The sequence below is a fragment of the Camelina sativa genome, chromosome 18 (assembly GCF_000633955.1).
Source record: "Camelina sativa cultivar DH55 chromosome 18, Cs, whole genome shotgun sequence".
NCBI lineage: Eukaryota > Viridiplantae > Streptophyta > Magnoliopsida > Brassicales > Brassicaceae > Camelina > Camelina sativa.
Genome location: NC_025702.1, coordinates 20115775 through 20130401, shown reverse-complemented (window position 1 = coordinate 20130401; position 14627 = coordinate 20115775). Strand labels below are relative to the sequence as shown.

Genomic DNA, 14627 nt, shown 5'->3' with positions numbered 1-14627 from the left:
AACGGACCAATCATGTTGCTTTATTTGCAAAAGTAAAACTTTGAATGTCAGCCCATTCAGACACTACGAGTCGGGCTAAATTTCCCTACACTTTAATACTACAATACTACTGAGCATTAATCCTTAATTAGGATAAGATAAGCATCATTATCCAATGTAAGGTCTATGTAAGATCAGCAACGCCATTAATTGGTGCCCAAGCCGAGGCAAACACAACACTGTGTCCCTTCCACGTCAGCACAAAACGTTCCACGTCATCATCTTCGTCAACATCTCTCTTCATTCCCCAACCGGTGGCGTGTTCCTCCAGCATTGTTTTAGCCTCCGTAGCCACCACCTCGCCGAACCCAACTCCCGCAAACTTAGCTTCCCTCATCCGCTCGAACCACCGGCTCTTGGGCTCCAATCTCTCCACTCTCTCCGCACCTTCCTTGGCTATCACGTTATCTATCTTCCAACTTACATCCGCCTCGTACCACTGTCTTTGCTCGCTGCCACGTGTCCAAAACATGTCGGCTGTGTCGTAAGGAATCCACATGTAGTTGTAGAGAGACCTTAACCTGAAACATTTGAGCACACATTTACTCGTATGTATCACTTTCATATGTCAATATCATGGAAACTCTTTCTTTTTTTTCATTCCCATCATAATAAGGTCAAACATTCTTTTAAGTTCTAATTATGCAACCCAAATAAATATAAACCTGGAGATAAGATTAGTGGAGGTGAAATCCGCGTCTTCATCGATTAGGGTTACGATCGTAGGGTTTAGGTCTCGAAGCTCTTTCAAGAAAACTGATCGGGTAGGATTCGAAGTTAAGGTTTCTTCGGGAATGTAATGAAGCATCATGTGGCAGTTAACAACGAGAGCTTCATTAAAGACGAAAGGGTCGTTTCGTAGTTGTTCGATAAGGGAGGAGAGACCGTCGGAGTAAGAAGAAGAAATGATTCTAAACTCCATTGCTATGTTACGTGTGGTCGCAAAGTTTACTAGCTTCGAACCAAGCTCCTCGTATGAGATCCCGAGCAATGGAGGCGGATGAGATTCGTCGTCGGAAGCGATGACGGTGAGTTTGAGAAGTGGAAGGGGTTGTTTGTGGAGTTTGTTTGCCATGGAGTCTATAAGAGTAGGCATTTGCATGCAGTGAGTCAAACTTAAGTCAACGATGTGAATGGAAGAGTAACCTTCGACGGCGTCGAGGATTGCAGCGTTCGCGGCTATGAACCCGAAACGGTGCCACGGAGATAGGTCTACGAACTCCGCTAGCTCTATGACGGAGAAGCGGTGAAGCGTTTTCCGGGAGAAGGAAGCAGCGGTAGCAGCGACTGAAAGAAAAGCGAACGCCGGGATTTTGGAGGCGGCGCGTGACATCAACGCGCGGAGGAAGGAGAAAGCGAGTCTCTGAGTAGAGTCTCCGTCTGGTGAAGCGAGGTTGTTGAGGACCCAAATGATCTGTTGAGCCAACGTGGCGTCGTTTGATTCGATGGCGTTTGCGCAGTGGAGAAGAAGCTGCTCCATGCAGTTGGCATCGGCGCAGAGAGATTTGGAAGAAGAGAAACCGGGCCAAAGGGGTCGGGTCGGGTTTAGAATCCGGGTCGTATTCATAATTGTATGATATAGCTAGCTAGAGATATGGAACAGAAAGAACGTAAAAGAGAAAGAAGATGAAGGCAATTACAAAGGATGAGAATAATAGTAAATGCAAAACAGAGTTTTTAAGAGTATAAAAGAGCAAAAGAAAACAAAGAAAGAGGATGACAGAGTGTTGAAGGCAAGAAGGAAGAAAGAGACGAGACATATTGAGTAGTACCTTATCAATATGAAACGCACCGTTTGATCCTCAAAACGAGACAAAACCATAGGTATGCAGCTTTTTGCTCTCTGGTCATGTGCTTTCGTTTTCGTTTCTCTGGGTCTTAATTCATATAGGCGTTAAATATGTCTGAAATAGCTCAATTTAGGTTATTGTAGTCTGCTGCATTTATGGTGGTATCTCTATGTATATATGGTCAAAATTATCTATCATTCGTTAAAGTTCGTAATTTTCTTACGTGGTCTCTGTCTCGCCTTCCAAGTTCTCGTACGTTCCAAAAATAGGTATACGTTACTTTATACTAGTTTGAATAGTTATTTATTGGAGAAAAAAAAACCAAAGAAAAGTTGCTTAGGTGAGAACCTCAGTACTTAAAACATTGTTTTGTCACTAAGGTCATCTCCATTTGTAAATTTCTTAGGAAATTTCTAAGCAGTTTTTTAACTGTAAAAAGTACAAATTTTTCAGCTAAAAACTTTTGTGAGAAACAATCAAAATTATCTCTCCAATGGTAAAGTTCTTAACAAATTTCTTAGCATTCTATTTTAAAAAAGTCTGAGAATTTATTTGACAAGTAAAACATGGAAAAAAAAATTGCATTCATACAAACTTGAAGTTGAACTTAAAAGAAAAAACCTGAGTACAAGAGTACAAGCACAAACCATGACATGAGCAATGAAGTTGAAGTTGATCTTGCCTTGTTGGTGGTGATGAAGTTGATCTTGCCTTGTTGGTGCTGAGTACACGCTTGTTGTTGCTCTCGGATGTTGAATCAATTTGGTCTCATTGAATTGTTTCTATATTCATTCCTCTGCATCTGTCAGATCACCGCTCAAACCCGCAACCCTCAGGCAACAACACAAAATGAAACATAATCAATCAAACAGAAATTCAAACCAAACTCAAACAAGAACTCATGCTCAAACAAAAACTCAAACCGAAACAGAACACAAACTCAAACAAGAGCATATTCATTCAAGATTACCTTAAACCGAAACTTCTCAAAGTAAAAAAGCTGAAGCAAACATCAAAAATTAAACCGATTACATTAAACCGAAACTGAAAAAACAACATACATTAACCTCCTAGTTCATAAACTCTCAAACTGATTTCATGACAACATGTCATTAATTAACTTCTCTTGTAAAGCCTTTTTTGTTTCATTCAGTGGCTCCGTTTTTGCAAGTAGATTTTCAAGCATACAATGCTTACTTTGCTTCTCTTGCAAAGCAAAAGCCTTCTCTTTCAGAGCAAAATCATTTTGCTTCATCTCATACATCCTCGCAAGCTCCAACATCTGAAACTCCAAAAGAGCCTTCTCCTTCTCTTCATCGACAGTGCTTGTATTGTTGTTGTTTCTTTTTCCTTTTCCCTTTGCAGCCTTAACACCAGGAGGACGAGTAAGTGAATCTTCCTCTCCATGACTTTTCCCTGCGGAGCTTGCAGAACTGTTGTTGCACTTTCTTCTTTTTGTCGCTGCAACCCCTTTAGTAGAAGAACCACACCATTTTTGGTCATGTCAAAGCTCTCTCCAAGCATGCTCAAGGGTGAACTTCACCTTGTAATCGTTGAAGAAGATTTCGTAAGCCAATTTCATGACATCATCCTCATTCTGGCCACTTGATTTTGCTTTCGTAGCAGCCTCATAGCTTCCTACGAACTTGCAGACTTGTTCGTTGATCTTCTGCCACCTTTGTTTACAGTGAGTGGGCTCTCTCTTGTCCAGACCAGCTAGCTTAGGACTTGCACCATAATAAGCTGTAATACATTCCCAAAAATGGCCACCTTTTTGATCATTTGCCACTATTGCATCCTTACTAGTGTTGAGCCAAACACCGATGAGCAACACGTCTTCTGTGTGAGACCATTTCCTTCTGCTCAAACGCTCCTTAGGTTTATCTTCATCTAGGGTACTAAAGACAGGGACTTCTGATGATGTTCCAAGCTCTATACTAGGTGGAAAACTCTCATACAGATTTGGTTGTTGACTAGTTAAGAGGTTTAAAAAGCTTGAAGATTGACTAAATGAATCCATAACCGTGTGAAAGATCAAATGAGAGAGGAAGGGTTAAGTATGAAAGCCGAATGAAAGATCAAAGGAGAGAAGAAGGGTTAAGTGTGAAATCAGAATGTTAAGGTATTGGTGTATCATATATAACAAGTCGTGGTTAGTGGAGGAAGGATTAAATGTGAAACTACAAGTTGTTGTTAGTGGTGGAAGGATTAAATGTGAAACTAGAAGTTGTGGTTAGCAATCAATAACAAGAGACTAATAAACATTTATCACAATCAATAAGTATGATGTAGACAGAAACCTAATCTATATCTAAGAAGCATTCATCACAGGGAGCAACTAACAAACATTTATCACAAACATCATATATAGCATCAGCTAGACATAACATAACATAACAAGTTTCGTGAGAGCTTTCTCTCTTCTTCGCTCTATAGAGCAAATATCACAACAAGGTTTCAAAAATTCAATAAAAAACTATACAGAATCAAAGATAAATTTGCAAAATTGATAATTTACAAGATATACAGAGAGAGACCTTTTTGCAGCTGCGACGTCAGACCTAGCTACCAAAAAGAGACATGTGAGTACATTGTCGGATCCATAAGAAAAGAAAAACAAATGGAAGATTTAAGAAGAACAGACCTTATTCGCTCTAATTGGAGCATCGTTTCATCATACCAAATCGATTTGGTTCACGAAACTCTTCATCTCCGAGATCCATCCACCAACAAAACTCTGATTGATTATTGATTTTCCAGCCACGGTGTAGATGCTGATTACGGCGGAGTAAAGACGAGTTTCTTTCCCAATTCTTCTCGATTCTCCTCCCAAATCGATCTCAAATCAATTTTCGTCTTTCGTTTCGCCATATAACGAGAGAGAGAAAAAGAAAGAAGAAAAAACGCGTCAAATTTTTTTTTTTTTTGGTTTTCTCTAATTTTTCACCCAATCAGAATGAAACACGTATGGTCCTTATAAATTTCTAAAAATCCTTACATAAGAGTTAATCCTCAGCTTAATACAGAATTTACATTTATTTTTTTGTGTTTTTTTACCTAAGGATCAGGTAAGATACTTACCAATGGAGATGCCCTAAGTTTACTTATATTTAGACCAGGGGAATTCATATTTGCTACAGTTATTAAAAAATATTATGTGTGATTTTACTACGCCTAATGGCACAAATTATATTTTTGCTTGTGCAAGACAATATTAATGAGAAAATAACAAACCAAATTAAGAATATATATATTACTAGGTGGGGGCATCAAATCAAATGTTGGGGGAGGATTCCATAGCCTTGAGATAACAGGGACTAGAGGACATTTTAGGGTTTGGTGTGGTTTCATTACCCGATGTTGAAATAGATAGACACCACGACAAATACAACATTGTCGACCATAAGAGTCTAATATGTCAATCTGATCAGCTATAAAAATTCGTTTGGTAGTTTTGATGAGACGAGATATTTATTACTATTCATCACTCTAATTCTTGTCTTAGTCACGTGCTCTATAAGCTCTGGAGTGGTCACTACCACTTATGTAATAAGAAACTCTATACGCCAATAATGGACAAGACCGGTATGAAAAAGCAATTCGTTTTGCGCACTGTGGTTTGGCAAGTGCTATTCGTGATCAGTCCTTAGTACAACTGGATGAAGCAGTGGTCTTGGAGGGCTCATCATATTGCTAAGAGTCAATTTTAAAAAAGTGTTTTTGACCAAAAAAAAAAAAAAAAAAGAAGAAGAAGAAAGACACTGAAATTTATCTTTTATTTTAAAATATAATACATAGATAAACCAATTTCCATTTTTTTTTTCCTTTGGTTAAAATACTGTGATAGGCTCAACTAAACAGCCCATTAAGACTCTCTAGGCCCATCATTAATCGTATTTTGATTCACTGAGATCAGCGGATTCCTCCTACTCATCTGATAAAGGTTAGATACAATTTCCTTTTTGCCTTATCTATTTGGAAACACCAATAATAAAAAGAAAGGAAACTAGCCGTTGGTTAGATAAACAGATTTCCTTTTTCTTTGGTTAAATAGTAACAAATATCCATCTATCTTTCTGACCGATGCCCTACAAAAATTGGATTCTGACCGTTCGATTCGATTGATGTTGAGATTCGTAGTATAGTGGATGGTGAGATAACCGAGAAGAAGATCAAGGCAAAGTGAATTTTGAAGAGAGACTCTCGCAATTGATTAAGTGAAGGGTGCCATCGTTTTGAATGAGAAGTTGTTGTATTGAAGGTTTTGGTTGATTGGAATGTTAGACTAGGGGCTTGAAGCTGTAACTCATGCATCTACCTATACTGCTGTGGAAGATTTAGGAAATAACTAAAGCGTCATTAACTAGGCTACAGAGCAATCCAGATCACAAGGAGGTATACAACTTTTTTCTGGTTCAGAGATGAGATCGGCCATCTCGTGAATTCTTTTTTTTTCTCTTAACCCATATTATTATTATATATAGACTCTATACTTCTTGTATTTTCTACATTGGTCTATGTCTTTATCTGTTAAACCTTTTTAATACTTACTATCGCCACCCCCTTGAATGCAGGCAGATCTGGATGGAGATGCAACATATTCAGGATTTCTTTTAATGCTTTGTGCTTTGGAAACACGTTACATGGATCCATATATTCTTCAGGGAGGCCGACAATATCTTGATCATATCCAAATTTCTTTCAAAGGTTTGCTTTTAAAATTCATCTATCATATTTGAAATGAGATGACTCTACTACTCATTTGAACGTCAAGTCAATAATTGTAGTCTGCTCTAAAGAGATTTTTGTTTGTTGTTGTTCCCTTAAGAATCAGGTTGTCACAGAAATATGCTTCTCAATTGAAGCAGCTCTAAAGGAATTGAATTTTATCTCACCATCTCAATTGATTATTATCATATCAATATATCACCATCGTCATATTAACCTTCTCATGTTCAAAAAAGACCATTGCTTTTGAAATCTTTTTCTAGGAAATTGCTATGAGGAATGAAGTTATAGAGTAAGAACTCTATATGCCAATTGCCAAGACCGATGTGAAAAGGCAGTTCGTTTCGTGCACTGTGCGTTTTGGCCTCTTGGGCTCCTATTGCTATGAATCAAGTAGAAGTAAATTGTACTAGTACATATATTTACATTAGGAATATACTAGTAGTAAACTAACACACATTAAAAAAAAAAAAATTAATAGCAAAAAAATTCGATCTACAAAAGCATTAATGCTCTCTCGATTGTGATTTTAAGCGACCTATATTGGCTAGTGCCTGCTTCCTCTCATAACAGGGTTTTGAGTCTTTTGACAGAGATATTAATGGGCTAAAAATCATTGGACCTTAACAAAATGATATGGGCCCAGAAAACATTGAGTGTTAATGACAGCCAAGCCAGTTCGAAATCAATTGACGTAAAACATATGAGCAATGGCCTAAATAGATCTAGTGCTAGTATTTCGGTTTTGATGATATGGGGCCATTTCTATATCCTTCGTTACACTAATAAAATTGAGACTATGGAGTTATTATATAACAATTATACCCTGTGTGATTTCAAATTACTATATAAAACTTGCGTGTATATGTAATATCGGAAGATTGATTTAGTCAAAGTTGTCAATTCCTTTGTAGGCCCAAAGATGCCAAGTCTGGATATATAAGTTCCGGCGATGCGGGAAACAGTCACGTGAACTTCACGTGTTAGAACACTGTCCAGTCATTGTCTCCATCGTTCTCAAATCTACATTGGTCCCAAGTCCCCAGATTCTTTACGCCTCTCTTCCTTTGGATAGATTTTACCATATTACTCGACAGAACATTCTCGATCCTCTTGAATAATTTGTGAACTGACGCCGTTTCAATAATTCTTTTTTTTTTTCAACTTAATCTTGTTATTCTTGTGTTTTGTTGTACTTGGAACATTTCATCTCAAATGAAAGTCAATTAATAATACATATTTTTTTCTCTCGCAACTGCGAATTCTATTAGTTTTTGACTGATAATTCCGTAACCTAATATTAGAAATGGTTGTATTTGCCGGTATATGAACAAGTAATTGGCAGATCACGACAAAACTTAAGAGAAAATTCTTATAAAAAAAACTTATACAGTAGAACCCACACTCTGAAGTCAATGGAATTATAAACCTTAAAAACCTATATTAATTACTTTAAATCAGATCCGACATGTGTGGAAGGCATCAATAAACAAGAGAGTAGATTTATTTTCTCTTAATTAAAAAAAAAAACAACATGTAGTGGATGACGTATTAATGAAAAAACTAAGTGCGTCGATTAGGAGATGGAAAAGAAAAGAGTTAAGGATACGACCAATAAAATTGTTGAAGGGGCAATATGTCTCTTGGACTCTCCCACGACGAAGGATCGTTTATTTGTAAAAAACCCCCTTTATTAATTTTTGCCTGTTCATTAGTGGCTAAACCAACACTTGTGAGTTATGACATAGCTTTTGTCTGATAAATCATCGTACGTCATCTTATAAAATCTTTCTCAACAATTCAATTCCTACAAAAATTATATAAACGCACACAAACAAAGCTAAACCAAATCATTTCTCTCTTTCTTAGGTCTTATAAACACTTATTTTTCCATTCTGATAACTTGTGAGACTGATTGAAATTATTTTTCCCCTCATAATCTGTATGAAAAATATGTTCATTCATTATGATAATTTGATAACCTTTTTGATAGAAACCATAATCATATTCCTATAGATGCAATGGATAAAAGCTAAATAGTTTTAAGTCAGCAGCAAGTGGGCTCAGATACGTAAGGTGAAGGACAAAAGACTTAATAGGACCTACCAGTACCAGCTACCAGGGTCCAATTACAACTACGGCTTCTTTTTACATCCAGCACGAGTCAGAGTCATCCTATCCGTTTAACATTATTGACTTCAGTTTCACATTAAAAGTTTTTTAATATCGAAATCTCTTAATCTTGAGAAAAGTCGTTGATGATTTCATATTTGGATATGACTGAGTTAGGTGTAAAACAAGATCAAATCTGTTACTATTATTATTAAGTCTTTCGTTAGCGTTAAGTACTGTATACTAATAGTAATGTGTTATTATCTAGATGCAAATCTGAATAATACGAAGTTGGGGACCTGATAATAAAAATCAAAATAATATTTTTGTTGGTGGTAAATTTACATTATTTTAATAAAATAATAAACTTTTTTAAGTTTACAAAATAAATAAATAAAACGCCAAAAATAGTCATGTCACACTCTAGATTACAAATCCTTTTTACAAGGGATATTGTCTTTGATTTTTTTTTAAATGATAATTAGGTGGAAGGAACTAAATGAGTAGGACGGACGGATCAGATTGAAAGATGGAGAATGACGTGGGATCCATCCATCACGTTCCCAAGATCGGTGGAGATAAACGTCCTCATATCAGGGAAGGTAAAGATAATTTTATCAGCATATCATACAATGCCAAATAGAATAAACAACCGAATGAAAAAAAAGGAAATAAATGAAGTAAGATTAAAAAAGACAATAAAATACTTAAAATTCATAGCTTGCTGATATAAAAACAGTTCTGTTTCAAAATTTATATCAGCGTATTTATAAATATTGACCTGTAGATTTATAATATATATGAATTTTGTCATATTAAAATTTTTGTGGACAGTGGAGTCAAGAAACCGTGATGGAAAAAAAACTCGTAAAATTATACTAAAAGTTTTCGAAAAAGGAAGAAAGCTGACGTGGACCACTGCGTAATGTTTGCAATTGGATGGTTGGCAGAAGAATAATTGTAGGTCGCAAGTCATAATATCCTTTAATGATAAATAGTGTATGCAAAACATTATCATAAAATGCCAAATAAATCTCAAAAGAGCCGAGCTATAACTTATATAACTTGTTTTTTTTTTTCATTTTCGGCCAACTTATATTTGTCTTTACATAATGAATTAGGTTTTCGTACATACTATTCCTACAAAATTTGTAATACAGAAAAGAACAAGTATAAAACACAACTCATCTACCGGGGAAAAAGGAATAATCACATGCAAAAGAACCTGAGAATTAATAACCTAACCAAACAACAACACGGTAAAAATCAAGTAAAAGCATCAGTGCGAAGAAAATAACAAAGAAACTCAAGAGTGCATGCATGCGTGATCGCAATATTGTATTATTTGCGAGTACTGTATTTATTTTTTATCTTGTTATATAACATTGTTGTATCTGATAAAATAGGCTCGTCCGATTAGATTGGAGGGTCGATCCAAAATCATGGGATTGGTTATTGGAAAGAAAAAAAACGACGTTTCCAAATGTTTTAAAGTATTTAAATTTAAAAACGAAGAGATATGTATGGAGAAAAAAGAGAGTGTGTTTTAGGGTCTTCCATGGGTGAAAAATGGCTCTTAGCGTCGTCCAAAAGCCGCCCTCTAACACAAAAAAGGCTCCCTTCGTGACATGTGTGCCTCCTCTCCTACCATTTGGTCCAACCACATGCTTTAGATATTCTTCTATATCCACTTTATTGTCTTCATTATTATTATACACACATCATTTAAGTATTACTATTTATGTACGGACCAACTATATCAATTGTTTTTGGTATTTGCTCTTTTTAGTTTAATTTATAATGTGGTAGGATCGTCCCATTCTAATGGCTGGGAAATAACCTTAGGAAATTGTTTTATTCAAATTCTATATGTTTTTTTTTTCTTCTTTTAGTTTCACATTGAGAGTATCCAAATACATAGGTTTTGCATATTTAAGCCAGTACTCGCGATCGATCGTGCTTCTTGGATGCTGAACTAATTCGAGTTTGTTCTATATAAATCCAAAAGTAAAAGGTTATAAATATACTGACAGTCTGACACATTGATATTAGATGATGAAGACATTTGGGAGATAAGTAAGTAGTAAAATACACCATCGAACTTATCAATTTTTGAACTCAATAAAAGTTTTACATTGGTTAATAATAAACCTCTAAACCGAGAGAACAAAACGACGTTGTTAATTCGCCGGTCCAATATATTTTTTTACCCACGGGGATAAAAAGGAGAAGAAAATGTGTAAAATTACATTTTAAACCCTAAAAACTATTAAAATCATCAGTGACAAAAACACGACGCCGTTTTTGGATTAATTAAACAAAAAGGTTAAGCAGCTTGCTCGTTTCACCTCCTCCGTTTCCTCCGTACAACACATCACCCTTGTCACAAAACGACGCCGTAGTGGTGGTCGTAACAGAGTCCTCCGAGTTCATCGACGGTGTTACTGATCGCCGCCGTGTAGAAGAAGGCGTTGTTGATTTAGGGATCAGAGATAGATCAAGCTCCGAAGATGGTTGTTGTTCTGATGTTGTTACCCGCTTACGTTTCCTCGGAGGAGAAGAAGAATCCATGGTAGATCTAGATCTAGAGCTGGAGAACCGAGAGTGATGGTAGATGTTACGATCGGTTGAATCATTATTATTCTGCTGAAGATTCAACATCTCAGTGCAGATCTCAGAAGCTTCTTCAGATGTAGGAGATGGAAACCCAGCGAAACCGCCGCCGTGAGTGAGAAGCTCCGGGATAGGTCTCAAAGAACCGCCGCGAAGCACCGTTTCAACCGCGGCTTGGCAAATATTCCAGTTTCCAGTCCATAACATTCCGATTGCTCCGTTTACTGGATTCACTGTTCTTCCACAAGCTTCGTATAACAAAGACTGAAACAAAGCTACACGGGAACCAACAAAAAAAAAATGAGAAAAAACCGAACGATGAAATTTAAAAAACCCGGTTTAGATCTCTGATTTAGTGTTGAGAGGATTTTAAAATTACCAGGACGTTGAGAATCCGGTACGGCGGAGATAAAGGACATGAGACCAGCACGACCGAAGAATTTAGCGACGAAGACGGTGGCGTGGCCTTGAGCATCGGCGGTTTCAATCCATTGAATACATGGTCGGAGGATACAGTTCTCGCTGCAACCTTTCCGGAGAACACGGCAACCATTGCAGCTCATTTTTTTTTTTTTCCGATTCTCAAAAAAAATTAAAATAAATTTGGTTTTGCTCTTTGTTGTTTAAATTCTGTGTTTTCTCCTGAATGTTCCTGAGGGTCTGGAGAATGAAGATTTTGATAGAAGCTTTGGGAGCAAGAACGAAATTGAGAGAGAAACTAAAAATGTTTGTGAAGATAGAGAAGACCACTTATATATATACACACATTTATACGTTTAAACTTTATATTATAATCCAAATTGGTATTTTTTTAATTTGGAATAATAAATTACTGATTCCGTTTAACCCACACGTACATTAAGAATTCTTTACTTTTAATATGTTCTACCAATCAAAAACAATACTACATAACATAAAATATTAAACTAATCTAAAAGTTGCATAGAAACTTAAAAACATCATATATTATGAAACAAAAAACTTTTCTAAAACATCTTATATTTTAAAAAGAAGGGAGTAATAAAGAGACATAGGGTACGGGAAGCCAGAAGCCTATTGGTGCGTGAGGCTCGCCGCCGTAGAAGAACCTTACACTTACACCAATTAAATTTTAAAAACTATAATTATCAATGACTACAATTTTATTTTTTTTACGAAAAAAAAACGTATTTAAACAAAAAACAATATTTTTATGATTGGGTAATGTTTTGTGAAGTGACACCTTAGAGAGAGTGGTAAAAAGATTCCAAGATGATGGGTGCGAGCGGCTCCGTGTTTCCGCGAAAAGTTATGTCTTCTCTCTGCCGTTAGTTTTTTTCAACTTCATAATTATAATCCCCAAAAAAAAAGAAATAGATGCGTCGACATTATCCACAGCTTGCAGTTGATGACAACTGTGAAGTAAAATTGGAGCTTCCTATTTGTTCAAAAATATATATATGGGTCATTTTCTCAACGGGTTCCTAAACCATTAATCATTCAACTTTATTTAGTTGATTAGGGTAATTAAGAGTAGTAATCGATTGATTTTTGCTAGCAAAAAGGACGTCAATAATTGCTTCCATATTTGCTTAATGATTTGGTAATTGCTATAATCATGACAACTTTTGATGTGAAATCTATAAGGTCACATGCTATGCAATACAAGAGGCATAGATGCGTGTTTTTGCCCCCCCCCCCCTATTCCCACTAATCACCTAGCTTTGATATTTGTTCATGACCTCTACACAATCGTGTATGTCTGTCTAGTTATATGAATATAAATTAAGAACATTACAAGATCTAAAAAGGACAAAACTATATGGGATATAAATATGATATAATTTAGGGGACTAACCCTCTAAGTTGACCCCTTAAAGAAAAAAAGCTATTGACCCTATAACATACTAAAGAGACCTCACCTACAATAATGTATATCATTTAATATTTAATTTAAGTCTTCTTCTTCTTTTGTCACTCTCCACACAGCTAAAGAGAGAGCCTTTGCATGCACTGATGTCATGGGTGACGCAATCAACGTTTTCTTTTTCCCACATACTTAATCCTATTTATTGGGATTATACCAATCTGATGAAACGTCGTCGTTTGCATTTTGGTGCTTTAGAGTGACGTCCATCTTACCCCCAGCAATTAGGGGGCCCATCACAAAGACCATTAACTTAATGGGCGAACATTTTCTTTATTCATCAATGGACCGAACCGTTTTATATTTACATTTTCTAGCTAATGAAATATATGGATGACGATGTGGGACTCGAATTTGGGTAACTAAATTTTCCTATTAATTTTATTGATCAGTCTTAGTATTTGGGCTTTAGGATGATTAAATATACGATGGGCTGGGATTTCAGACTAACCCATTAACCGTTGTATTTTTGAAGCCGTTCGATATCCAAAATACAGCAGGAAATTAAATGTTTTTTTTTTTTTGGTAAAAATAAATGGTTTTTTTTTTAAGTAAAAAGTAACTCCAAGCTGAACACACACATCCACTACCTCATAAATCCATGCTAGAAATGATCTCACACTACAATACGAACTCTGATCTTATCAACCGAAATTTCTTGAAACAATATTTTTAAAATGAAGTATAGGTAATATAGTGCATACATTTTCCTCCTGAATTTTCCACATACCCGTTTATCTAAGTTAGGTAAACTAATAACCCGTAATCAGATACATGCATTCAAATGAGTTATATTCTACAAAGAATGCTTATATTGATGTATCATGTATGGGCATATACGTGTTTTGGACCAGGTTATTTGATTTATGTGTTATATAATATAGGCTGCTTGACGCCATGACCCCTAAAATAAGGAAGAAATAAGATTAAAAAAATACAAATATTTTCGAGAAGTAAGTAAGTGAGGTCATAAAGTTCAATACATCAGCAGACATTTCATGTCTTTTAGCAAATGAGACATGACTTACGTAGCGTGATGTACAATTTTGGCATATTAACTTATTATATTACAAATAAAAGGAAATTCCCTAGAGGTTTACAACTAATCAGGCCCATTTGATTATGATTATCTCTAATTAGTAATTTCTTAATCCATTTTCAACTCTTTTATGTGGACAACAAACAAGGATATAATTAAACTCATGAATATTCTAAAGTAATGTTCGAGGCAGTTGCATGACACACAATTATATATATATATATATCAGCAGTAAAATATGCAATATTTTTTGTTTTATATATACATTTCGTTGTTTTATGCAATATTTTTTGTTAACTATACAATAATAAAAATATGCGTCGATATTTTTAATCAATCACGTAACTTAAAATATCCATTTTTTTCCTTTCAATATCTCATATATATATATATATATATA

General features: G+C 35.6%; 2 protein-coding genes across 2 annotated transcripts; both read right to left on the bottom strand.

Annotated features, from left to right (window-relative positions):
* On the bottom strand, nucleotides 57-1850 carry LOC104762810 (scarecrow-like protein 32). Its single transcript, XM_010486197.2, has 2 exons — nucleotides 705-1850; nucleotides 57-560 (listed from the first exon to the last, which is right to left on the bottom strand). Exons 1-2 carry the CDS (start codon nucleotides 1604-1606, stop codon nucleotides 164-166), a joined length of 1299 nt encoding a protein of 432 aa, XP_010484499.1. The 5' UTR covers nucleotides 1607-1850; the 3' UTR covers nucleotides 57-163.
* LOC104762808 (LOB domain-containing protein 37) lies at nucleotides 10749-11850 on the bottom strand (the record flags this gene model as incomplete). The annotated part of the gene is given in 2 exon segments (XM_010486196.2): nucleotides 10749-11557; nucleotides 11662-11850. Coding segments are annotated over 2 exon segments (759 nt in total). The 3' UTR covers nucleotides 10749-10982.

What these genes read in the sequence shown, in the direction of transcription:
- LOC104762810 (XM_010486197.2), bottom strand. Translation starts at nt 1,606, where the DNA reads ATGAATACGACCCGGATTCTAAACCCGACCCGACCCCTTTGGCCCGGT. An exon ending in TCCACTAATCTTATCTCCAG is followed by an intron (nt 561 to 704) that starts GTTTATATTTAT and finishes CAAATGTTTCAG; the next exon opens with GTTAAGGTCTCTCTACAACT.